The following is a 26740-nucleotide window of genomic DNA, read 5'->3' on the forward strand; positions in this document are numbered from 1 at the left end:
CAGCAAAGAGCACTGTTGTCAGACAGAAAATAAATTCTCATATTTCTTTGTTTTATACAGCAGCTAGTCAGTACTGGAAGGATCAAACATTTTTAATAGAAGTCATTTACAAATCTGTTTAACTTTCAGGCACCAGTTGATTTGAAAACATTTGTTTTCTACTTGTTTCCACCGGAGTTCCCCTTTAAGTTGTTTTCTTGAACGAGTGTATATACATTATGCAGAATTTTATGACTTTTTACCAAGAAAATAACAGTATAAAACCAATGATAACCCACCCCCCCCCCCTTGTGTAATACTCAATATACATTAATAGGGGTTGAGTAAACAGTGTAGCATGTAAACAGTGTGGCAACTCACAGCAACTAATTATGGATGTTTTGTCTTCTTGACCACTTCTGTCTGGCTAGAGGGGGCTAGAGACAGATGTGGGTCTCAGGCATGTGATGTTATTGATGGGAAATTTTTGGCATATCCTGTGGATAATCTAGAAATGTCATAATTGCATAATTTTTTCAGTGTCACTCCACAAATAAATATATATTTACATATGGTACAATGTATAGCAACAAAATAAAGTGGGAAAATACAAGCTTAGTAGGCGAGGGCAGTGTTCTATGAAGGATAATTGAGCAAGTTTTCAAAAAAGTTTGGTTCATGATGAACAGATTCTCTGCGAACTAGAAATGCGATAAGTCTCAAAACACACACACATATATATATATATATATATATATATATATATATATATATATATACAGTAGACCCCCCGCCACTATACTATATGCTGCATCGCTAGGTCACACAGATCCATCAATGCAGCCATGGGCATAGGAGTCAGTCAGCCCTACCATCCATTGCCTCCTGCCACCAGTGCAACTTTGAACAGTATGTTGAAAGTAGGCCATGGCCACTGCCCCGCCTGCAATGTGAAAAAAAAGAAGACGCAGCCTGGCTGCTCAAGATTTCTACATTGAACAAGGGGAGTATGTCTTTTGCTATTTTTGGGAGAGAGATACCCAGCTGCTTACCTACTTGACTGTATTCCAATCTACCTAATTGACTGTCTTTTGACCTACCTGACTGTCTTTATACCTATCTACCTACCTACTCCACTACCTACCTACCTGGGTATCTATCTACCAAACTATCTGGCTATCTAGCTATGTACCTATCTGGCTATCTATCTACCTACATACCTTGATTTATTTATACCTACCTAGCTACCTACCTGGCTACCTACCTGACTATCTACCGCACTACTGAACAATCTAGCTGCCTACTTACCTGAATGTCTTCCTACCTACCTGGCTAGCTATCTTCCAAGCTACCTGGCTAGCAATCTACCTGGCTACTTAACTACCTGGCTACCAACCTTCATACATGGCTAGAAACCCATCTACCTTCCTTCCTGGCTATTTATCTCTCCATCTAGCTACCTTATAGCTGGCTATTTCCTGGCTACCAACATGCCTAGCTAACAATCAATCTATCTACCTACCTACCTTACTACCTAGCTATCTATCAACCTACCTATCTAGCTAGTGGAATAAAATGGGGACCTTTTCACCTTTTGGGGACCTAGTTATTTTTTAATCTACTATGTGGAGTAGTGTTTCCTAACCAGTGTTCTTGAAGATGTTGCAAAACTAAAATTAGCATGCAGGGAGTTGTAATTTTGCAGCAGCTGTAGGCACCCTAGTTGGGAAACCTTGCTGCGGGCGGGCATGTAGGATATAGCTTGGAAGAATGAGGGACATGCTAAGAAAGAGGAGCATGAAAAGGGAAGGAAGACATGCTGAGGAGGGGGTAACTAAATGTTTCCCAACCACTATGCCTACAGATGTTGCAAAGCTAAATCACCCAGCATTTCTGGACAGCACTCGGCTGTCTGGGCATGCTGGGAGTTCTAGTTTTGCAGCAACTGGAGGCATCTTGGTTGGAAAACACTGAAATGGAAGGATTGGGGACACTGTGTGGAAGCATGGGGTACATGCTGATTGGGAGATTGGTGTGGATGAATGGCAACATCCTGAACTGTCATACCTTCCACCGTCCCAGAAAGGCCTCCACATGTCCCTCATTTAACTGTAAATGCCACATGTCCCACATTTAACAGTTAAATGTGCCGCTCACTGGGAAGTGTGACAGGGTGAATAGCCATTGGCTCTTCACCCTGTCAATCACTCTTGTGCCCATGGCTACAGTAAGCCAAGCAGATACAAGAGGAAATAAGAAACAAAGAGGCTGTGCGGAGGGAGCCAACAGAGGAAGAGGAGCTGAACAGTGGAAGGTAAGCATGGCAGGCAGGGGAGGTGCCTGTAGTGTGGGGGAGAGGTGGTCGTTGTTACTGTCAGTACTGCTGCCACCCTTGGGTGTGGGTAAAGCTGCCTATTTAATGTGGGGGGCATCTGCTGCCTATCTAATGTGGGGGGACTGCTGCCTACCAAATGTGGGGGAACTGCTGCTGACCTAATGTGGGGGACTGCTGCCTACCTAATGTGGGAAAAACTGCTGCCTACCTAATGTGGGGCCCAGCTATTTAGGGAATTTACCTACAGGAGCAACTCTCTCTGGAGGGGCCCTGCCTACTCGGGGCACTTATTTTATGGGGGAAACTACCTGACAGACTCTGTCTACCTACAGTAGTGCTCTAACTTCCTAACGAGTGGGACTTACTGACTTTTACCCAACCCACATACCTACCCACTTTACTATGTGGCACACAAAGGGGGGCATTATTACGGTTTGGGGCATTATTGGTCTTTGGAAAATGCAGAGCCTGAAATGTTTTTCCTACAGGTTCCATAGAGAGAAGTCATATCTGGAAGAAATCATCATGATGGTCTGGGCCAGATGGAGAAGAAAAAGGAAAGTGATCGACTCCAATCAGAGAAGATGTTACCTAATATAACTGTATATAATCACTTATATTGTATGTTGTAGTAATGATGTGGCTGTTGTCAGTCTGTCACCTGTAAGGAGATCTGATCTTATCTAGGTACCCCTGGTACCGAACTTCGGTGGTTAGCTTGATTTAAGTCTTTATCTGGATCCAGGAGAATGAATCTACCAGAAATAACACGTAACAACAGTTTGTCTGGTCAAATTCACTCTAGTTTATTCAGTAGCCCGTAAGCACATAATATAGGGGGGGGGGGTTGCACCCCTCCTTCCGTCACTCAAATATTTGGTATAATCTCTAGCCTATAATATTAGGTATACGGAGGTTTCTGAGAGAATTCATGGGAGAGACAGATGATCGAGAAAGCCATAACACATGTAAGAATAGGAAGTCCTAATATGGTTAATTAACCTTTGCGGCTACATTCCTAGCAAAGAGATAACATTAAATGCTGACAGGATAAAGACACTGTGTGATGGGTACATACAATACAGTAACCCCTTCAATCCCCTCTTAGAACCTTATATTATTTTATACTATACGGTTCTCCTTTTTTTTAACTTCCTTTCTCTGTAGAGTTTTAGGTATTGCATGTATCCACTGGGTGTAGTGTCTTCATTAGCCAATGAGGGCGAGGCCTGGTAAAATGTGGCCGTGGCATTGGCGACTCCCTTTTCTAGCAAACTCCTAATACATGGTTTCACACATAGAGAAAATGCAGCAATAACTATAATGATTACAAAAATTATAATAGCTAATTGTGTTAATGCATGTTTCCAGTTAGTAAACCATCCAAAATATTGATCCCAGGGATCTGTAATACCTGAGTTCTTTTTTAGTTCGGCAGACGGGTCCTCTAACTTTTGTATTGCAATAGCTACTTTACCATTGGGACCAGTGTTGTTAGGTATGAAGGTGCAGCATGATGTAGGATCCACAAGCACTTTGCACACCCCACCTTTTTCTGCCAGAATCATATCTAAGACCATTCTGTTCTGAAATGTCATAATGGAATCAGCTTGGAGCTGCTCTGCAACACCTCGTAACGCATCCCTTGTGTAGTTTACAAACCTTTGTTGATTATAGTAAATGTAATTAATCCAGTCTACATTTTTGTTCACAGTGATTATAGAAATAATAGATTCAAAGCCCACAGCTACTTGATTCCTGGCTTTGAACTCATCAGGGACCCCTCTTGGGACCCCTATCGTGTCTATGTATACATGTGGATCGAAGCTACCTGCAGGTGTTGACCTCTTTATCCTTTTTGTGGCAGAGTTTACGTGTTCTCCCCCTTCTGTGAATATGTGAATGTTCATAATGGCTTTAGCTAGAGCACACTCTCCTTTCCACTTGCCCTCTAGCTTGAACCTTATTTTACCATCGCCATGGATCCAGTAAATGTCACCTATTGAAAAAACTTGGTTCTGAGTGAGTGACACTTCTACAGAGCTATAACTAGCACAATATCTCTTTGTAAAGTTCTTTCTATTGATATCTTCCTTTTCTCCCCTATAGCATGTGTAATTCCCTGGGTATATGTGTATACCTGCCCCTGAGTGTGGGGTCTCTGTTAGCAAAGGGTATTTCATTTTCCAGGTCAGGTTCCGCAATCAGTGTCATTATTAGAAATTAACTGCCAGAACTCATGGAGACTTTCGTTTAGTTGGGGGTCAGGGCTGTCTGCCCCCGTTTGTACCCCTTCTTCGCCTAGTTGGGGGTCAGGGCTGTCTGCCCCCGTTTGTACCCCTTTTCCGCCTTTTTCGAGGTCAAGGTTGTCTGCCTCCGTTAGTACCTCTCTTTTCTTTAACAGCTTGATCCTTGTGGCGTGGATCCAGGTGGGTGACTGCTCAGTGAGGACCGCTGTTCTGGTGATGGCCTTGGTGAGTTGTCCGTAGATGAAGCTCCCCGGCTTCTTTCCCTTCTGGAGGGCCTTGACAATCACCTGGTCTCCTACCCGGAATGGGTGAGTTGGTTCCTGTGGAAGAGAGGGAGATTTACAAGCAACTTTTTCTTCAGTTTTACTGAGGACCTTGATCAGATTAATAACATACTCATCTCTGATCAGGTTCAAATCCCCTTCCTGTATCACTAGGGGGCGCTGTGCCCAGGGTGTAGGGAAGGGCCTACCCATTAGCATTTCAAATGGTGACAACCCTAGCTTCTTATTAGGTGTCATTCTGATCTCTGCAAGTATTATGGGCAGGATTTGTTTCCATTTTTCAAATGTTCCAGCAGTGGCCTTCCTAAGTTTGTCTTTCACTGTTCTGTTCATCCGTTCCACGACCCCTGAACTCTCTGGGTGATATGGAATATGGAATAATTTCCACTCCACCTGTAACAGTCTTGCTATCTCCTTCTTGAGCTTTGAGGTAAAGGCCGGCCCACGGTCTGATTCAATGACCAGAGGACGGCCCCACCTTGGGACTATCTGTTGGGTCAGGATTTTGGCTGTAGTTTTAGCATCCTCTGATTTTGTAGGAAAGACTTCTGGCCATCTGGAGAACATGTCCACTATCACTAATGCATATTCCTGTTTCCCTTTTGTTTTAGGTATATGCGTGTAATCAACCTGCAAGTGAGTGAATGGTGTAGTGGGGTAGTCAAGGTGTTGGTGAGGAATCATCAATGGGTTGTTAGGATTGTTTCTCAAACATGTGATGCATCTGTGTATGTAGACTGTGACTAACTGCTTGGCATCAGTGATGTGGAAACATCAGTAGAGAGACTCAAGGTTGAGAATGGAAAAGCATGTGAAGCAGCGTGAGGAATGTAGGATTAGCAGAGCTGAAACTGTATAAAAATGTGCAATGAAGACAGATGCGTTGTGTTTTGGTATACACGGCTTCCCCTCTTTGCAGATCAATCCTGTTTTTGGATTTTTCAGCAAAATTGGACAGCACCAATCTTTGTGCTGACATGTGCTGTGTATGTACACCTTTGAGTAAGCCTACAACATCATGTGTGGTGTGCAGGAAGGTCAAGTGTCCCAGGGTAATAGGAGTTGTCAGTTCTACCATCATTGCACAGGCTGCAAGGGAACGCAGACATGCCGGCATCCCCTGTACAGAGGTGGGCATCACCTTTGAGAAAAATGCACAAGGACGTAACTTGCCTCCATGTTCTTGTGTCAGTACCCCCGCCATGGTTTTACAATTTTGGTGTGCAAACATGTGAAAAGGCATTTTATAGTCAGGGAGGCCAAGCCCCGGACTTGACATGAGCGAACATTTCAAATAATCAAATGCATCATACATTCCAGGAGACCATTTCACCAAATCTGGACTCTGTTCCAGAGTGGCTTGCCTCAGAACATTGTCATAGTAGGAGCAATCAGGGATCCATTGTCTACAGTAGTTTATCATACCAAGGAAGGAAAGCATTTCTTTCTTGGTGTGCGGGGTGACCAGGCCCGCAATAGACTTGACCCTTTCTGTGCTGATTCTCCTTTCTCCCTTCGTGAGGACAAACCCTAAATATTTCACCTGCGTTTTACACCATTGCATTTTCTTAAGCGCCACTTTGTGACCACATCCTGAAAACCATTGTAACAGTGATAAACCATCCTGAATGCTGGCCTCCGCTGACATGCTACATAACAACAAATCATCGACATATTGCAGCAGCACAGAACCTTGGGAGGAGTACCATGGTTTTAATGTGGCTTGGAGGACTATGCTGTACACAACAGGTGAATCAGCATATCCCTGGGGCATTCTGCACCCGGTCAGTTGACGTCCTTCAAAGGAAAAAGCAAAAAGTGGTCTGGTCACCTTATCAACTGGGATAGAAAAGAAAGCATTCTTCAGATCTATCGCACTGAAATAGACAGCATCTGCAGGAATGGCAGAAAGAAGTGAATTGACATCTGGAACAATAGGAGCAATAGGCACAATGATGTTGTTTATTGCCCTCAAATCCTGTACAAAGCGGGTAGTACCATCTGTCTTTGTCACTGGATTGACGGGCGTGCTGTAGGGTGAAATCACCTCTTCCAGGATTCCTTTTTCTAGGAATTCTTCTATCATTGACCTAAGTCCATCAAGTTTTTCTCTTGAAAGAGGGTATTGTTTCTGATATACAGGTGTACTGCCTTCCCTTAGGGTAGCTTTGTATGGTGTGCAATCAATGAGCCCTGTGTCATAGTCCCCATTTGCCCACAGTGATGGGTCTATGTCCCCTAGCTCTGGGTGTTCCTGTATGTTTGTAAAAATCAGTGGAGTTACAATGGGCAAAGCATCAGAGTATATACTGATACCGTTGTTTTCAACTGTGAGCTGCAATCCCAGCTTTACAAACAGATCTCTCCCAAGAAGACTCACGGGACACTCAGGTATAATGCTGAAAGTGTGATCTGTAATGTATTCCCTGTCAATGGTCTCTAGATCTATGGGCTTTTTATAAGATGCTGTCCTGCTGTTAGAAAAGGGGAAAACATTTTAACTTCTTCACTTACTTCTTGTTTATCAGACATACTGCGGGTCTGGACCCCCCCACTAGTAACTCCTTGAGCACCAGCGTCCTTATCTCTTCCTGCAGCTCCCTTCAATCATGCTAATTCTGCTAAAGGTTGTGGCTGGGGAGCTCTCCTAGTTATGACTGCTGTGACTGCATCTTCTTCATCTGGAGTCAACACTGGGTACTGAGGCACTACTGGAGGGGGTCTGTTATACAGTGAAGGGGGTGGTGGTGGAAATTTCTGGTCTCTCCCTTTCAAACTTATTTCCCGTTCTATCTCATGAAGGGACCTATCATCTTTGGGACAGCTGTGGTTCTTAATCCTTTTCTTATTACCTGCATCATACCAATGGGGGGCTATTTCTAGCCACTGTTCCCCTCCCTCGGACATATAATCCATGTCCCAGGAAGGGTCCGCATCGAAATGCGGCCAGGCTGCCTTATCACCCAGACATAGTCCTTTGACCATATCTATATGATACACACTATTGTCACCGTCTCTGGGGATTGGATCTGCAGCATCCATTACCTCAGTCCAGCCTGCTAAATCGTCTACCCATGGATTGATCAGGTAATAGTGGTCCAGGCCTCTTCCAGTGTAGCCCTGCCTCTAGCATTGACATCACTAGAGACAGAGCTAGGATACAATGGATACACCTGCCGCAGAAATACTGATTTCGGCATCTGCAAAAACGATGAACCTTTTCATGTGGATTTCGCTCGGAAATGTATTGCCGTCTATGGAGACAGCATGTTTCCAAGTTGTCCAAGTGCAAATGTGTGGAATCTGTGGCCCAGTTTTCCGGGCAGACATTCCGCACATTTTACACCATGTGAACATAGCATTAGGAGCAGCTAAACACAAAAGATCCAAGTATAATGGGGAGATTTATCAAAGGATTTAGACTGGTTTTTCCTGTCTAAATTTGTCGCACAGAAAGTCATGCAAAGTTTTTGCGACTTTTGCTTTAGAGGATTTTTAGAACATGATGCATTCTAGTCTATTTTAGATGGAAAAATGCATTGGTGCTGAATTTATCAAAAGCGACTTTTCAGCGACAAGTAACATCGGCTGAAAGTACGCCGAAATGTCAGACCATGCTGGAGCAGGTTTAAATATAGTCTAAAGCATAGATCCCGAAGTCCATACGCAGAATTTATCAAGAGCATTAGACCAGCCTAATGCTCTGTAGTTTGGTCTATATTGATGCGGGACATATAGTTTTGATAAATCTCCCCCAATACCTTTGCAATAGGATTTACTATTTAACCATTTTCATGCCTGTTCCTTGAACAGCTCTGTATATGGATTAATTTGTTTCTGCATGCAGTGCTATTTGAATGCATTGTGCTTCAAGATATTCATACATTTACAGTAAGAACTTGAACGAATGATATACACTTCTGTAGTCTGCCCTATTAATCCTATAACAACAGTAATTGAAAATTCTATGTTGTGAGAGACAGATGTGGGAAAGAACATAGGGGGTTGTTTATCATTGTGTTCTATTCCTTTCTTGTCTACATCTGTGAATTTTGTTTACTTTTGCACTAATTGCATTTTTTTTTACCTTTTGGTACGGATGACAAATGCAGTGGTAACAAATTTACTATCTGCGTGTTTTTAAATTTTGCACAAATTTTCCCGCAAATTGTGGGAAAAAAAATGCAAATCTATCTCCTGACCAGATCTAAAAAAGATTACTATTCCTGTCTGTTTGCAAAAAAATAAAAAATAAAAAATCATCAGCCAGAGTAAAAGAGGGGAGGGATGGAGGGAGAGAGAGAATAAGGTAGAGAATAAGAACGTTTTAAGACATAAAAAGTTAAAAATTTAAAAAATGTGCAAAGGAAAAGTAAAGCAGTTGTCCACATAAAACAATCAGATATATTTTTTAAGGTACTAGAAAGGAATGGTAAAGATGTAAGAAACAATAAGATTGTTAACAACGGGCAAAATCTAACAATTTCATGTGCCCAAGATGAAAAAAATATCTGACAAAGTGATGATAACAAAATAAAAAATAAAAGTGAATGGTTAAAAAAATATATATATTTATCTATAATCTGTTCAACCAAAACCTCCGTCTCTCGAACAATAATTTTTGTTTCCTGACCTGCGGCAAGGTAAATCACTATTCAAATGTGAGATTCTCTTTACAGACCTTCTTTTAGATATTAATTTGCCTTAAAATTTTAACTAAAACAAATAAAGCCAATCACACAGATAAACAAGCTCCTCAGAAGCCTGGTAAACATAATCTGAAAGCGCCGGTAGAAAATGATCTGGGTGCAGATCTGCGTGAAATTTATCATGGTCACTGCGACAATATGATACATTTGGAGCAGCACCGCTATAGAAAAAGGCATCTAGACAAACAACAAAAATGATCTAGCCAAGACTATTATTAATAAATAACCCCCACAATGTTTAGGGCTACAAAGGCTATAGCATATGTGAGTCTAACCTAATCCAATATTGACAGAGGCTACAATGTAGCACTTAGCATGGCCAATTAGGGGTTAATGGAAATCTGTGCTTTTATGCTACCATAAACCTGACCCTGCTGTCATCATATTGAGGCTTCACAGGTTGACTGAAGAAAGAATAATGCTCTGTCAATAGCATACACCCTAGTTCAGTGTTTCCCTACCAGTGTGCCTGGTATGAAAACGACAGCGTGTTGGGAGTTGTAGTTTTACAATCTGGATGCACATTGGTTAGGAAACAATGCCCTTGTGGTTTATGATCCTAGATTTTCACAGTACCAGAAGTGACCATTAGAGGACTGTGTCAAACAACAACACATGAATAGTACAGTTAGAACTAATATTACAGTAGATCACTGCATGCTTGTCGTCTGCCTTCCACAGGTGTTTGAACCAAAATATAAAGAGGGAATGGGATAAGACGTCACCCCTCTAGGTGACACAGATATTAGTGCCCTTGGAGAAAAATTGGAAGCATGTACTAGTATAGGAATCTACCAATGAGGTGCAAAATAATACTGTATTTATTATAAAATGTAACTTTTACTAGATACTGTTTAAAATAACATAAATAATTACACACCGGCAATTAGTGCAATACACAATTATAATTACATGAAATCTAAAAAATACAAAAAAGGCCTCAGCAATTGTGAACAAGGCTAAAATATACTTGTTAGATAACAAAAGATGGTGTCAGCAGACGGGCGGACTGGGAGGGGAAAAGGATATAGGTGAGTAACCTGACCATAGATATACCCTGCCAACTCTAACCCTTACCCTCACCAACCATAAGTGTGGATAGGGAAAGGGATGAGGATACCACAGTTTTGATGCATTTAATTAGTGGCGACAATAGGAAAGGTGTAAGACCAGATGCTGAAGGAATGATGTGGATTTAGATTGCTGTCACAGTTCATATTAATGGTTGGCCCAGACTAAAAAGAAAAGAGCGGCATTGTGTTTTGGCACCAAAGCAGAAATTCATCTAAAAATTATAGAAAAAATGTCCACAGTTTTGTGTTTGTGATGTCATACAGTCATATGAGTGTGCTTCATCATGTGCCGAAAAACAAATAATGAAATATAACAATTGTAAAGACAATCAGGGCAATTGTATTGTTAGAAATAGTTATAATTTAGGACATATTGTAGTTGCCAAGAGGTTAGTATAATTCATACTTACCAAATCTCCTAGAGTGTATGGGGAAATCTCCCATAAAAGGGTGTCAAATCTGCCCCACATACTCATCTCTCCTGTTCCTTTCCTCTACTACAGGACATGGATATCATCCATGCTTGATAAGGGCACCTTCTGCCGAAATGTTGCATCCTTGTTGTAAACACGGCACAATCAAATTTTAGCCCGGATTTTAGCTCGGATTTCTGGAGTGCTGTGACTCTATATACTTTTTGTTGAAACCATTGTATGTTGAGACCATAACTCTATAGAAACCTGGTTATTGATTGTGAAGCCCCAAAATGTCACAAAAATAGGAAAAGGTGGGGATTAAAGAAAAATAAGTAAATTACTAATACAGATAAAGCCAGTCCAGCTGCTGGGACTGTAGAGGACAGGAGCTTCTTCAGGGTCCTGTACAGTACACACGATGACCTATAAAAGTAAAATGGAGCTGCCCCCACCTGGTGTCCAAATGAGCAGCTAACTGGGGCACAGGTAAAGAGTAGTATAGGACATGTAGTCCCTCCCTGTACTGTAGGGAGTAATGCATCTGAAAAGAGATGACCTCTCAGTCTTCCATTTACAAGTGTTCTTCATTTATTAGCTGTTCCTGGCTTTTAATTCAGTTATTGCAGTAAAAATCTGAACTTGTGAACACACCCTAAGGATAAGCTATAAGTTCTAAATGACCAAATAAACCCTTTAAATGACTCCCACCTACTACCTGTCTTGTTTAAAGAGGATTTGTCTATCATGGGAGTTCATCTTCAATGCATCTCCCATGTAATGGATATGCTAGCGTGTGCAAAGAAAGCCCATAATATCAGCAATGCTATGTAGCAGCACAAGAAAAGACACAATATGGTGTGACTCAACGTTAAAGGGGTATTCAAGCTTTATACATCTTATCCCCTATCCAAAGAATAGGGGATAAGATGTGTGATGGCAGGGGTCCCGCCGTTAGGGACTCCCGCAATCTTGTTGCAGCCTCCGGCATTCTGTGCCGGGTGCTGCCTCCAAGATGGGAATGTTACATCACAGCCACACCCCCTAGTGATGTCACGGCCACCACGCACCCTCCCATAAACATGAATGGAGGGGCATGGCCATGATGTCACGTCCCCGTCTCGGAGGCAGCGCCTGGCAAAGAATATCGGGGGCTGCAACAAGATTGTGGGGATCCCCAATGGCTGGACCCCTGCAATCATTCATCTTATCCAAAATCTTTTGGATAGGGGATAAGATGTATAAAGCCAGAATACATAGAGACTAACTGACATTTGTAGATTATGAAGCTTAATAGACCACATTTAAGAAACACACAGTTTATGGATTTGCTGCCCAGTATTAGTCAATTCAACAGTCTGTGAATATCTATCATTTGTAAAGGGAAAAGTTCCAATTATGCACTTAAAAAGTTGTTGCTGAGCAACCATAGGTCTGTAAAAAGCCGGTGTAATGCGATGCAGGTTACCATCCACTCCTGTTAACATCTTTGCAGCATCTAAAGAGAACACACATGAACAATAATGAAACACTTGAAAAGCTGTGTCGAGCCTTTGCCTGGATGTTACCTGTTGATTCTGTGCATAACTTAAAAGAGATTTATAGAATGAAAGAACATCTTTTTTACAAGTAGCTGTCCAAATAATGGAGACTATGTCATGCTGGACTCTACAAAGTCTGATAGCATAATTGCAATGCATCTAAGATTTAACATTGAACCTTTATTCACTTACTAAATAAATTACACAACAGTAGAAAAATTACTAAATAATGTCAAAAAATAGGTTTTTTTAAATACATTTTCAACTTTTGTAAAAATTGAAGCTTAAGCCAAAATGTATAGAATAGAACATGCTATATATCAATTGCAACAAGAAAGAAGGTTGTGGAGCACTCACGCGATGAAAGAAGGTTGTGGAGCACGCACAGGAATCCTGGCTGGATCTAAATAGCTAGTCCTAGTTATAGCATAATGCAGACAAATAATCCCAGTGTGTTGTATAGAAACAGTTGTCAATAATTTTCTTTTTATGCAGCAGCAGGGTGTCGTCATGCAGTAGAAACAAACAAGTAGAACAAATCAAATGGCATTGTTATTGGTATGCACATTTTGCATGGTAACAAGGCAAGGTTCTAAACCCTCAGTATTCTTATTACTTTAAGTTACTATAAGATATATATTTATTTATCATTTCCTGGTTTACCAGGAATAGAAAACCAGACCTACTTTCTTCCAAAAACAGCGCCACGCCTGTCCTCAGGTTGTGTGTTGCATTGCAGCTCAGTTTCATTGAAGTGAATGGGGACATTTTGTAACACCACACACAACCTGAGGACATTTTTTGGTAAGAGATTAACTCTGTCTTTCTTTTCTTGGACAACCCCTTTAAATGGCTATAAACATATTTGCCACCATATTACTCTTCAAACATAGCATGCATAAGAGATAAGAAGGGGATATCACCAGTTAATGCTGAAAGTATAGTAGCCGAATGGTTAGACAATAGTTAAAATAATTGTGATATCTTATTATGAAGGGGACAGCATGTAATTACAAAGCACTATTTATAGCCGTTGACTTTGTGTATCAGCAATATGCCATATTTTTCGCCATATAAGACGCACTTTTTCTTCCCCAGGGGGGGGGGGGGAAGTTGGTGCGTCTTATACGGCGAATACACACCTATTTCGGCAGTCCCTGCGGCCGGTCCCTGATGGCCGGGACACGCGGCTAATACAGGACATCACCTACCGCTGCGTCTGAAGCGAAAGTGACACTAACATGGCTGCTCAGTCGAGCTGTTCGGGACCGCTGTGGTGAAATTGCGGAGTCCAGAACAGCTTACAGGACACTGGGAGGGACCTTACCTGCCTCCTCGGTGTCTGCTCCGTGCCGGGATCCCCTGCATGGCCGGCGCTCACCTTTGACATCATCACGTCGTCGCGCACGCCGACCCATCATCCAATAGGAGCGGCGTGCATAGCGACGTGATGACAGCGACGGAGAGTGTGGATCCCGGGGAAGAAGGTGTCCGGAGCATCGGGGACACCACGGGGATGCGGGGACACCATGGGGACGCGGTGACAGCGATGGAGCGACATCCAGGGCAGCGGTGACGAGCGGTGACGGGTCCAGAGTAGCGGGGACACGTGAGTATTACCTCCTATACCAGTGGTCTTCAACCTGCGGACCTCCAGATGTTGCAACACTACAACTCCCAGCATGCTAGGAATTGTAGTTTTGCAACATCTGGAGGTCCACAGTTTGAAGATCACTGTTGGGTTCAGAATCTTTTTTTTCTAGATTTTGCACCTTTAAAATTGGGTGCGTCTTATATGCCGGTGCATCCTATAGGGCGAAAAAATACGGTACATCTGGATAATAGGAAAAGTATCTAGATAAAATAGCTTGCCCTAACTTCTTGTGTTGTACTCAGCTGCTGGAACTTGTCAAAGCTGCAATGGCATTCCCAGTTTTTCAATGAGAAAAAAAACTATAATGTACATCTGTAATGTGACCTCATGATCAATACACAGTTTTTCTTTTCTCTGTATAGATAAAGCCTGTTAAAGCTGTGAAAAACTATTACAAAACATAAAACACATCAACTTTGCCTTATACCGTGTGCAGCTGTTGTCAATTAGGGGTCCTCATGAGCCCCATCCAGCGCTGCAGCTGTACAGTCTGGTACAGTTAACACGGTGTGTGGCAGCTAAACAGTGTTAAATCACTATTATTGTTGCGGAAGGAAATAAAATGAATTTGCACTAGCCAACAACACACAACTAGTAAAATCCCAAGAAACTGGAAATCTCACAATCCTGAATCAGGAACATTTTATATATCGCAATTTTAAAGGGGTTATCCGGTGACTTATAAAATATATATATATATATATATATATATATATATATATATATATATATATATATATGCATATTTGTGAGATGTAACCTGTGTCTTCTGCTTGTGAGCTTAGATTTGCTTTGGACTTGATAAAGGGATAAAGGGAGGAACCCCGAAAGCTTGTCTCTACAAAATGCTGTTAGTCCAATAAAAAAGGTATTACAAGATACTGCAACATTTTATGATATATATATATATATATATATATATATATATATATATATATATATATCATTTTAAAAAGGACACCTACAGGCACTCAACAGAACCTTTTGACTTATAATGGGGTCTGTCATATTCTGGTAAGGTGTCTGTCAGTGTGATCGTTGCTATTTTTATAGTCCAAAAAATAAAGGTCTGGCCGCAATATAAACATATAAATAAAGATGAGCAAACTTTTTAAAAGTTTGTTTCTGCCAGTTCGACTAACTCTGGCAAAAACCTCTAGTTCTGATCAAACTAGTTCTGTCTGAACCTGTACTTCACCAATAGCCCAAAAATGTGTGTATAACACTGTCTACGTTCTATACCAAAGAAGAGACGTAAAAAATTCTCTGGACAGTCCCTAACACGGACAGAGATGTCACAAGAGAGCACTGTGGTCAGACAGAAAAGAACTATACAACTTCCTCTGTATTATACAGTAGCTGATAAGTACTGGAAGGATTAAGATTTCTAAATAGAAATAATTTACAAATCCATAAAAAAAATTTGGGCATCAGTTGATTTAAAAACATTTGTTTTCCACTGGAGTACCCCTTTAAGCTGTTGGGAGAATACAGCATATCAAAACAGCCATTATAAGTGCTGCAGATCCTTTTAATAGTTTTTTTAGGGGTATATATTAAGCTTCAAGAAGCAGAAGAATGTTTTAAAAAATATTTTAGGGTGGCCTCTAGTAAGGAGTTTCCCCCGATAGGGGGTAATCCATTAAAGGTTGTATGATTATATAGTCCAAAGCAAAAACGTGTTGTAAAGTCCTGTTACCTGTATAGTTATGAAGCTTTATGAATAAACCTACTAAAGTTGGAGAACAGCCTATGGATCATCTTTCAGTTGCTTCTATTTTACACATTACCAAATCCCAGGGGGAAGTTGAACAGATTTAAAGGGGTAAATGAACTGATACCAGAAAGTCAAACAGATTTGTAAACTTACTTATTTTTAAAAATCTTATTCCTTCCAGTTGTATGCTCCACAGGAAGTTCTTTTCGTTTTGAATTTCTTTTCTGTCTGACCACAGTGCTCGCTGCTGACACCTCTGTCCATTTTAGGAACTGTCCAGAATAGGAGCAAATCCCCATAGCAAACCTATCCTGCTCTGGACAGTTCCTGACATGGCCAGAGGTGTCAGCAGAGAGCACTGTGGTCAGACAGAAAATAACTTCCTGTGGAGCATGCCAAAACTGATAAGTACTGGAAGGATTATGATTTTCAAATAGAAGTGATTTAATAATCTGTTTTACTTTCTGGCACTAGTTGATTAAAAAAAAAATGTTTTCCAGTGGAGTACCCCTTTAAGGCAAAATTAAATTTAAAGTTCCACCAACATAAATGGCTATGGGTAAACACATGGTACCAAGTGGTAACTAATAAAACAAAAGCACAGACACCTGTGTGTGTCAGTAATTGTCCAGAGCTCCCCATAGCAAACCTCTCCTTGGGTCAGACTGTTAAGAACTGCACAACTTCCTCCGGAGTATACAGGAACTACCGTATTTTTCGCCGTATAAGACGCAATTTTTCTTCCCCAAAACTGGGGGGGAAAAGTCGGTGCGTCTTATACAGCGAATACACCCCTATCGCGGCGGTCCCTGCGGCCATCAACGGCTGGGACCCGCGGCTAATACAGGAAATCACCGATCGCGGTGATGCCCTGTATTAACCCTTCAGACGCGGCGATCAAAGCTGACCGCCGCGTCTGAAGGGAAAGTGACCCTAACCTGGCTGTTCAGTCGGGCTGTTCGGGACCGCCGCGATTTCACCGCGGCGGTCCCCAACAGCCCGACTGAATAGCCGGGTTAGTGCTTACAGGACACCGGGAGGGACCTTACCTGCCTCCTCGGTGTCTTCTCCGTTCAGGGATCCCCTGTATGGCCGGCGCTCTCCTTCCTCGTCATCACGTCGTCGCGTACGTGCGTCGGCGTGAGTAGCGACGTGATGGCGGCGACGGAGAGCGAGGATACCCGGCCGGCAGCAGAGACGTTCCGGAGCGACGGGGACACGGCGACAGCGATGGAGCGACATCCAGGGCAGCGGTGACGGGTCCGGAGCGGCGGGGACAGTGAGTATTACCTCCTATGCAGTGGTCTTCAATCTGTGGACCTCCAGATGTTGCACAACTACAACTCCCAGCGTGCCCGGACAGCCAACGGCTGTCCGGGCATGCTGGGAGTTGTAGTTTTGCAACATCTGGAGGTCCGCAGGTTGAAGACCACTATTGGGTTCAGAATCTTTATTTTTTTAGATTTTGCACCTATAAATTGGGTGCGTCTTATACGCCGGTGCGTCCTATAGGGCGAAAAATATGGTAATAAGTACCGGCGATTTTTATATAGAAGTAATTTACAAATCTGTTTAACTTTCTGGCACCAGTTGAATTAAAAATATTTTTTTTGTCCCAATGGTTTACATTGTACTGCACTTTGAATAAGAAATTAAGTTTAAACTGCACATAATGTGAACTGACCCCAACCCGCTTATAAAAGATAAGAACAGCCCACACCTAATGGGCATCCTCCTTTCCATTACAATTGTCTTTTTTTTTTTTTTTTTTTTTTTTTATGGTGCAAAGCTTTAATAGAAATGTCAGAGATATGACACGTCATATAACGATTACTCGCTGGTTACAATGTAGTGAATTTAGAGTAATGATCTAAACGTGTGTGCCTTTATCACAAGCAGTTATAAAGGGGGATAAATGTTATTTCTTTGTCAGTTTCTACACAATTCCTGACATTTATTTTGACATTTACTCTTTAAACTCATAAACGTGAAAATGATATGTAAACAAGGCTCCTCTTCAATATGCCATGCTCGAAACGAGGCTCAGACATTTTAGCAGTTTCCGTATGCTATTTGGATGGTAAAACAGTTAAGTAGCTAATTGCATGTTAATTGATGATCTGTATACTTCCAATGTGGCAGAATTTTTCTATAATTAGCACAATTAGCTTATTATACATTCCGCTATTAGCTTGTTATACATTCAGCTAAGCTCCTGGCCCTCTTGAGCAATATACAATTTACATTCCCTATGAGATATTCATAGCCAGGGCACACATACACCTGCCTTATTCACTCTCTTTGTATTAAATTGCAAGCGGTAAGCGCTAAGCAGTAATACACGGCAAAGCCAATATATAGCACAAGAGGTCAGATGTTTGCCAGGTCACACTTGATGTTATGGTGAATACATTGTGGAGCTGTTTTCTTTAGTGCGGAACCTTACACTCCCCATAACTGTACTTTTATTGCAAGCTGTTTAACTGTGAGGCTTTATTGAGGTTTAACACTAAGCTTATCACTCTATATTTACTGCAGCAATATGGATAACAGGCATCAAGTCCAGGGTCATGTTAACTATTTGTAGTGTATGGATCAGTGTATGGATCATTGTGCTGAGGCTTATAATAGAGTAGATCTAATAGTCAGCCCCCCCCCCCAGGATAGACAGGGCCAAATGGCTAGGTGGGGCTCGCCCCGCAAGAGAATTTCCCCTTCAGCAAATCAAAGGAAAGTCTTAGACACAGGTACCTTGCTGAAGAACTCTGTAGAACTAGAACTAACACATTAAACAGCAGTCTTGTTCTTCCGCAGAGTAGGTAAAGGCTTTAACCCCTTAAGGACTCAGCCCATTTTGGCCTTAAGGACTCAGACAATTTAATTTTTACGTTTTCATTTTTTCCTCCTCGCCTTCTAAAAATCATAACTCTTTTATATTTTCATCCACAGACTAGTATGGGGGCTTGTTTTTTGCGCGACCAGTTTTCCTTTGTAATGACATCACTCATTATATCATAAAATGTATGGCGCAACAAAAAAACACTATTTTTGTGGGGAAATTAAAACGAAAAACGCAATTTTGCTAATTTTGGAAGGTTTAGTTTTCACGCCGTACAATTTATGGTAATAATGACATGTGTTATTTATTCTGAGGGTCAATACCATTAAAATGATACCCATTATTACATACTTTTATATTATTGTTGCGCTTAAAAAAAATCACAAACTTTTTAACCAAATTAGTACGTTTATAATCCCTTTATTTTGATGACCTCTAACTTTTTTATTTTTCCGAATAAGCGGCGGTATGGGGGCTCATTTTTGCGCCATGATCTGTACTTTTTTTTGATACTACATTTGCATATAAAAAACTTTTAATTAATTTTTTATAATTTTTTAAAATAAAATGTATTAAAAAGTAGGAATTTTGGACTTTTTTTCTTTTTCGTCCACGCCGTTCACCGTACGGGATCATTAACATTTTATTTTAATAGTTCGGACATTTACGCACGCGGCGATACCAAATATGTCTATAAAAAAATTACGCTTTTTGGGGGTAAAATAGGAAAAAACGGACGTTTTACTTTTTTATTGGGGGAGGGGATTTTTCACTTTTTTTTAACTTTTACTTTTACATTTTTTAACTTTTTTTTTTACACTTGAATAGTCCCCATAGGGGACTATTCATAGCAATACCATGATTGCTAATACTGATCTGTTCTATGTATAGGGCATAGAACAGATCAGTGTTATCGGCGATCTTCTGCTCTGGTCTGCTCGATCACAGACCAGAGCAGGAGATGCCGGGAGCCGGACGGAGGAAGGAGAGGGGACCTCCGTGCGGCGTTATGAATGATCGGATCCCCGCAGCAGCGCTGCGGGCGATCCGATCATTCATTCAAATCGCGCACTGCCGCAGATGCCGGGATCTGTATTGATCCCGGCACCTGAGGGGTTAATGGCGGACGCCCGCGAGATCGTGGGCGGCGGCCATTGCCGGCGGGTCCCTGGCTGCGATCAGCAGCCGGGATCAGCCGCGCATGCCCGCGGTTATGCACAGGACGTAAATGTACGTCCTGGTGCGTTAAGTACCACCGCACCAGGACGTACATTTATGTCCTGCGTCCTTGAGGGGTTAAGGTACAAGGTATGTTTGTACCCCATAATTGTAAGTGCTGCGGAATCTGTAGTCTTTAGAGCAGATATTCCATAGTGTGAATTTTTACTAATTATAAACACTGAATAGTTGCAGACCACTCTTTCCATTTGAGCATATGCTCTGGTGACTCCCATGACTCTACCAGTCCGACGTTCTACAGCTGCACCTGAAGCCTGATCAGTTGCACTCCATGGAATTTTAGAGTCAGCCATTGCATCTAGTGTTCTAGACTACTCTGGCAGGCCAGGCCTGTCTTTTCAGCACAAGTACGCTATCAAACTTCACTAAACCCATGAAGTCAGGAAGCCATTCTCCCACATGTGCACCTATAATGTACTGTACTTGGATATTTTCAAAAGTCTTATAGAGTGTGAATGGGGCAGAGTCTGAACATGTCTGCTCAATTTACCCAGGGGACAAGGGGCTTCTGTTCCTGTAATCATGATAGGTGAGGACTTTAAATCTTGAGATAACCTCTTTAAATGTAACATCTGGTAATACCTTTATACAATGTTTATTTATACAACCTTTATTTACCGTATTTTTCGCCGTATAAGACGCACTTTTTCTTCCCCAAAACTGGGGGGAAAAAGTCGGTGCGTCTTATACGGCGAATACACCCCCTATCGCGGCGGTCCCTGCGGCCATCAACGGCCGGGACCCGCGGCTAATACAGGACATCACCGATCGCGGTGATGCCCTGTATTAACCCTTCAGATGCGGCGATCAAAGCTGACCGCCGCGTCTGAAGGGAAAGTGACACTAACCCGGCTGTTCAGTCGGGCTGTTCGGGACATTCACGATTTCACTGTGGCGGTCCCGAACAGCCCGACTGAATAGCCGGGTTAGTGCTTACAGGACACCAGGGGGGACCTTACCTGTCTCCTCGGTGTCTTCTCCGTTCAGGGATCCCCTGTATGCCGGCGCTCTCCTTCCTCGTCATCACGTCGTCGCGTACGTGCGTCGGCGTGCGTAATGACATGATGGCGGCGACGGAGAGCGAGGATACCCGGCCGGCAGCAGAGACGTTCCAGAGCGATGGGGACACGGCGACAGCGATGGAGCGACATCCAGGGCAGCGGTGACGGGTCCGGAGCGGCGGGGACACGTGAGTATTACCTCCTATGCAGTGGTCTTCAATCTGCGGACCTCCCGATGTTGCAAAACTACAACTCCCAGCATGCCCGGACAGCCAACGGCTGTCCGGGCATGCTGGGAGTTGTCGTTTTGCAACATCTGGAGGTCCGCAGGTTAAAGACCACTATTGGGTTCAAAATCTTTATTTTTTTGATTTTGCCCCTAAAAATTGGGTGCGTCTTATACGCCGGTGCGTCCTATAGGGCGAAAAATACGGTATACAATGTTCTGGAATGACTATTTGATTATGACAATGTTATTACATTACTAAAGATTGTCCTGCAAACATAAGGTACCACAGATATCACTATGGAGCATTTATTGTATTCTTTAGCCTTGTGGTTTTCTAGAACAATTGATCAGAAAATAAAATGCAATACATTTTATACATGTGAATTCACCCTTACTGCAGATTGTTGTTGTATGTCTAAAATGTGTTTTGTGCTTCTTGCAGGCAGTCGTCAGTATATGGTGCTAACTGCTCGTGTACACCCAGGGGAGAGCAATGCCAGCTGGGTGATGAAGGGGACATTAGAATTTCTCACAAGCAATGACCCTATTGCACAGATCCTTAGAGAAATGTTTATCTTCAAGATTGTTCCAATGCTTAACCCAGATGGTGTCATCAATGGAAAGTAAGGAGAAAGTGTCTGTATTCCTTAATACATTATGTACTGTATATGCTATGTGTCTGCCTTTTTTTTCTTTGAGGTACTTTGCTGAATTGATTTCATAAAGAATCATTAAAAGATCTACTTAGTAAGAAAGTGTTGATGCTGCCATACTGGTAATGTACCTTATATAAACACAACAAAGAGCAGAAAATGAGCAAAGTCTTATAAAAACAACATTCACTCAATTTTCACTCAGACTTTTTAATATGTCCTAAAAATTATAAATAAATGCAAGTACCATACCTCTTTCCTCCAACATTTGACCCCCCTCCAAAACAGAAACAAAAATACATAAATAAAAAAATAAAATTAAAAGGTAAAACCCAACCTTAAAAGGCTAGTCCATATTTTTTTTATCTGTCTAACTGTGACCAGGGCATATTAAAATGTATATAAAAAAAAAAGAAAAAAAAAAAAACGTACTTACCCTCCTTGCTTCCCCCTTCTTTTGCTGTCTCTGTCTCAGTCCTCCATTGTGCAGCACTTCCTTGTGTCTAATTTGCACAAGGACCTTCCACTCAGCCAGTCATTTGCTGCAGTGGTGTCCCACTGACTTGCTGAATGGGAAGGTCCTCGTGCCCACACAACACAAAAAGGATAGTGCACAAGGGGATCAACACTGAATCAGAGGTCATGGAGGAGCAATAAGGGAAAGTATACATTTTGTTTTCTATTTGACTGCTACCTGATAGAGAAAAGCCAGCTTTGTTCTTCATCCACAACAAACAATGCTCACAAGAAATAACAAAACAATGCCTTCTGATCTGAGCTCGTATTGATACATTATAGGGGTTATCCAAGATTAGAAATGCGTTGCTGCTTTTTTTCCAAACACAGTTCCACACATGTTCTCAGGCAGAAATACCACAGACAAACTGAGGAAAAGAGTCATGCTGTTCCTGGGAGAAAGCAACTTTATCGTGCTAATCCTGGATAACCTCTTTTAAGCAGCTTCCCTAGTTGTCACTCTGTAGCCTAGTGCTCCATGCTACACAGTATGTGTCTCACGAGACTTGATTTTTCTGCTTACTTCAGCTCCTACAGGCCTAGCACTCCCTGGGTCTTCTCACACTGGGAGCCACTTCCTTGCACACTGTTCAGACCTACATTACACCACTAATGAGTTGATTTCTGAGGCTGGACCAATAACCTGGATTGGCCAGGAAAGGAATGATGGGCCCCACTACCAACCTAACTGTCACTTCGTAATCAGGATGTACCAAAGTCACCTGCAAGCTTTGCCTTGTTGAGGATAGACAACAACCACAGATTTTTCACATCTCACTCAGCTTTCTTTGGATGAGATTCAAAATTCCTTAAGCCTCATAGCCATAAGGGCAGAAATGTAGTGATCCCTGACCACCCACCATGTCTGTCTCTGTCTCAAAATAGATAGATAATGCTAATAGAGTCTATGTTTGGTTTCGCATATGTAGGAAACAAGAACTAAAGGCTCCAAGCTCCTGCAATACTCAGCAGGGTCTGGAAAATTGCTAGAAGCAATAAGATCAGCACAAGACAAAAAAGATGATTAACTTCAATACCACATGGTTTATTCATAATGAATAGCATGTAGAATGCACGTTGATTTGTGCTGAATTCGTTACAAATTTCAGGAAAAATTCGACTCACAACTAATGCGAATATTACGGTGATTCGATCACGCAAATCACTTCTTTAAACTCCATTTAGTGCGGTCCAGGCTCCAGGGCATCTAAAATGGCGGATCCACATGTGAAGACATGGGGCAAGGAATCCTGGGAAGACGGGAGGGCGGGTAGACTGGATGACCCTTAATCACATGCATCATGCAGCCTATCAGCAGCCAGCCACCCCTGAAATGTCACAGCCCTATATAATCGGCAGCCATTTTGCGGCCAGTCACTGTAGCCTTTTATTGCAGAGAGAGGGACAGACAGCGCTGTGTGTTGCACATAAAAGCATTTTTACAGCAGCAATTCACCTCCCAATCACATCAGCGTTCTATTGCAGAGAGAGAGTGACAGAGAGCAGTGTGTTGCACAGAAAAGCTTTTTTACAGCAGAGATTCACCTCAAGCCCAAATCCAGCCATGTACCACTAATAGGGAAGGGAGTGAGATTGAGAGAGAGAGAGAGAGTGTGCAATTTTGGATGTAGTGTACTGGTGTGTACAACAACTGAAAAGCTATTAGTAGCCAGCCAGTTAGGGTGAGCAGTGCACTAAAAGCATGTTGTCCTCTATTATGTATAACCTGTGCGTAAATCTAAGTGGTGTACCATTTTGTTCCTGTTAAAGTCTTAAGGGCCTAGATACTGTAAAAGGCCAGCCAAAAGTACACACCTGCTGGTGTTATACACAAATACTATTTTAAGCATACTGGAGTGCATTGTCCTCCCCTCAAAAGTGAATACAACATACGTACATCTAAGTGGTGTACTATTTTGTTCCTGATAAAGTCTTAAGGGCTTAGATACTGTGACACGCCAGCCAAAAGTACACATCTGCTGGTGTTGTACACAAAAACTGTTTTAAGCGTACTGAAGCACAATGTCCTCCCCCTCATAAATGCATACCACATACGTACATCTAAGGGGTGTACCATTTTGTCCCTGTTAAAGTCTTAAGGGCCTAGATACTGTAAAAGTCCAGCCAAAAGTACACACCTGATGGTGTTGTAGACAAATACTGTTTTAAACGTAGTGGAGCGTATTGTACACCTCTCATATACACACTAAGTATGTGAGGGAGAGAAATGCCAGGACATGCACAGAGGAGTGGCAGAGGCCTAAATTCATCAGGCAGAGGTCGCAGCCGACTAGGAGTGAGTGGCCTGAGCTCCCGGTATCAGCTAGCGGTCGTGTCTCGACTAGCAACCCATCTGCCATTATTGATTGGTTTACACGGTCATCCACTTCATTGCAAGTGACATCTGACCCCTCCAGTCAACAGTCGGTGTGTTCCTCAGACACAACCCTCAGTTGGCATTGCCCGGAAGCAGTCCCTGTCTTCCCATTGCCCATGTAATATGCTGTTCCCTCCACCACAGAAGTATCTTATTCTGTGTGTTCAGCTCCACTATTTAGTGAGGATGATCTACTAGAGGACAGTCAGCAGCTACAGCACAGCCAAGAAGTGGAAGACACATCCGCCGCTTCCTCCGCTAGGCGGGCAAGTAGTTATGAGGAGAGTGGCGAGGGAGGTAGTGTTGCGAGTGTTCAGACTCCTGAAGCAGACACTGTTGAGGAACCTGAGGAGGACATCAGTGACGTGCAGACACAACTCGATGATGATGTAGCCGATCGCACATAGGTGCAGGGTGCAGAAGTGGCTTCATCATGATCATCAAGAGAAGAGGGTTGCAGGTTGCCCCTGAGGCAGTAGTAGTCAATTAGTGCAGACTGTTGGTGGGAAAATCAGCTACTCGGCAGTGTAGCAGTTTTTCATCAAGCATTCGGAGGATGTTACCCTGGCCACATGCAACATTTGTCGGCAGAAGGTGAAGCGTGGCCAGGGTCCCAATGCTGGCACCACGGCCCTGCGCCAACATATGCAGCGTCACCATAAAGTGGCCTGAGAGAACCTTGGCTCCGATGTGGTGGTCCAGCCTGCTGCATCACCCAGTAGCACGCAACTCCCTGTTTGAGCCAGCCAAACCTCCACCACCTCAGCCGAAAGGAGCTGTGTGTCATACCCATCTTCTGTCACTCCAGATGCTCCTGCTCCTCCAACTTCGAGTCAATCATTCCGCCAGCAATCCATCAGTGAAGCCATGTCCAAGAGACAACAGTATGTTCCCACTCATCCAACGGTGCAGAAGCTGAATGTGCTCCTGTCCAAGTTGCAGTCCTTCTCTTTTCAAGTGGTGCACCTTTTTAGAGAACAAATGGCTTGTGCCAAAGGCGAGGTGGAGAGTCCCAAGTCGTCATTTCCTTGCGAAGAAGGCAGTACCAGCCCTGCACAATTTTGTGGAACAGAAGGTGGGCCAGTCCTTGAGCCTGTCTGTGTGTACCAAAGTGCTCGGCAGCGCCGACGTGTGGAGCTGTAACTACATGTCCTTTACGGCCCACTGGGTGAATGTGGTTCCTGAACAGCCACAACAGCAACTTGGACAGGTAACGCCGCGTCCACCTCCACGCTCTCAGGCCGTTGGTCCTGTGATAGTGTGCGACTCTGCCTCCTCATCCTCTACCATGTCCTCAGCCTCCACTCCACAGACAAGTCTCAGTGCCCCCCCAGCATACCATCTGTGCAGGGCACAACGTTGTCACGCTGTTCTTGTTTGCCTTGGCGAACGGAGTCACACAGGAGAGGAACTGCTAAAAGTTATTCAAAAAAAAATGGCAAATGGGAACCATGGTGACCGACAACGGGAATAATATCTTGTCGGCCCTGCGACAAGGAAGCCTGAGACATGCGCCCTGCATAGCACATGTGTTCAGTTTGGTTGTCAAGCGGTTCCTGAAGTGTTATCTCCACCTACAAGTCATCCTAAGAATGGGAAGGAAACTTTGCATGCACTTCAGCCACTCGTACACCGCGAAGCACACCCTCCTTGAGCTGCAGCATCAGAACGCACCCCCCAACATAGTCTGATTTGCAACGTTTCCACAAATTGGGATTCCACCCTCCATATGTTGGACCGACTATACAAACAGAGAAAAACCAACACCGATTTCTTGATGATCCAGGCGGATAAGGGGAACTTCCCTGTTTAACTTCAATGTCATCCAGTGGCAGCTCATATGTGACACCTGCCGTTTGCTCAGGCCCTTTGAGGAAGCCACATTATTAGTCAGTCGCCAGGATTATGGGATGAACAACGTCATTCCACTGC

At 42.8% G+C, this 26740-nt stretch overlaps 1 protein-coding gene across 1 annotated transcript in view; it reads left to right on the top strand.

Moving 5' to 3' along the window:
- The window catches only part of AGBL1 (AGBL carboxypeptidase 1), a 791487-nt gene that overhangs the window by 306064 nt on the left and 458683 nt on the right, over positions 1-26740 (top strand). The window contains exon 18 of the mRNA XM_056571891.1: positions 21705-21885. Within this exon, the coding sequence (XP_056427866.1) occupies positions 21705-21885 (181 nt within the window). The remainder of the gene's footprint in view (positions 1-21704; positions 21886-26740) is intronic.

The sequence above is a fragment of the Hyla sarda genome, chromosome 4, assembly GCF_029499605.1.
Source record: "Hyla sarda isolate aHylSar1 chromosome 4, aHylSar1.hap1, whole genome shotgun sequence".
Lineage (NCBI taxonomy): Eukaryota > Metazoa > Chordata > Amphibia > Anura > Hylidae > Hyla > Hyla sarda.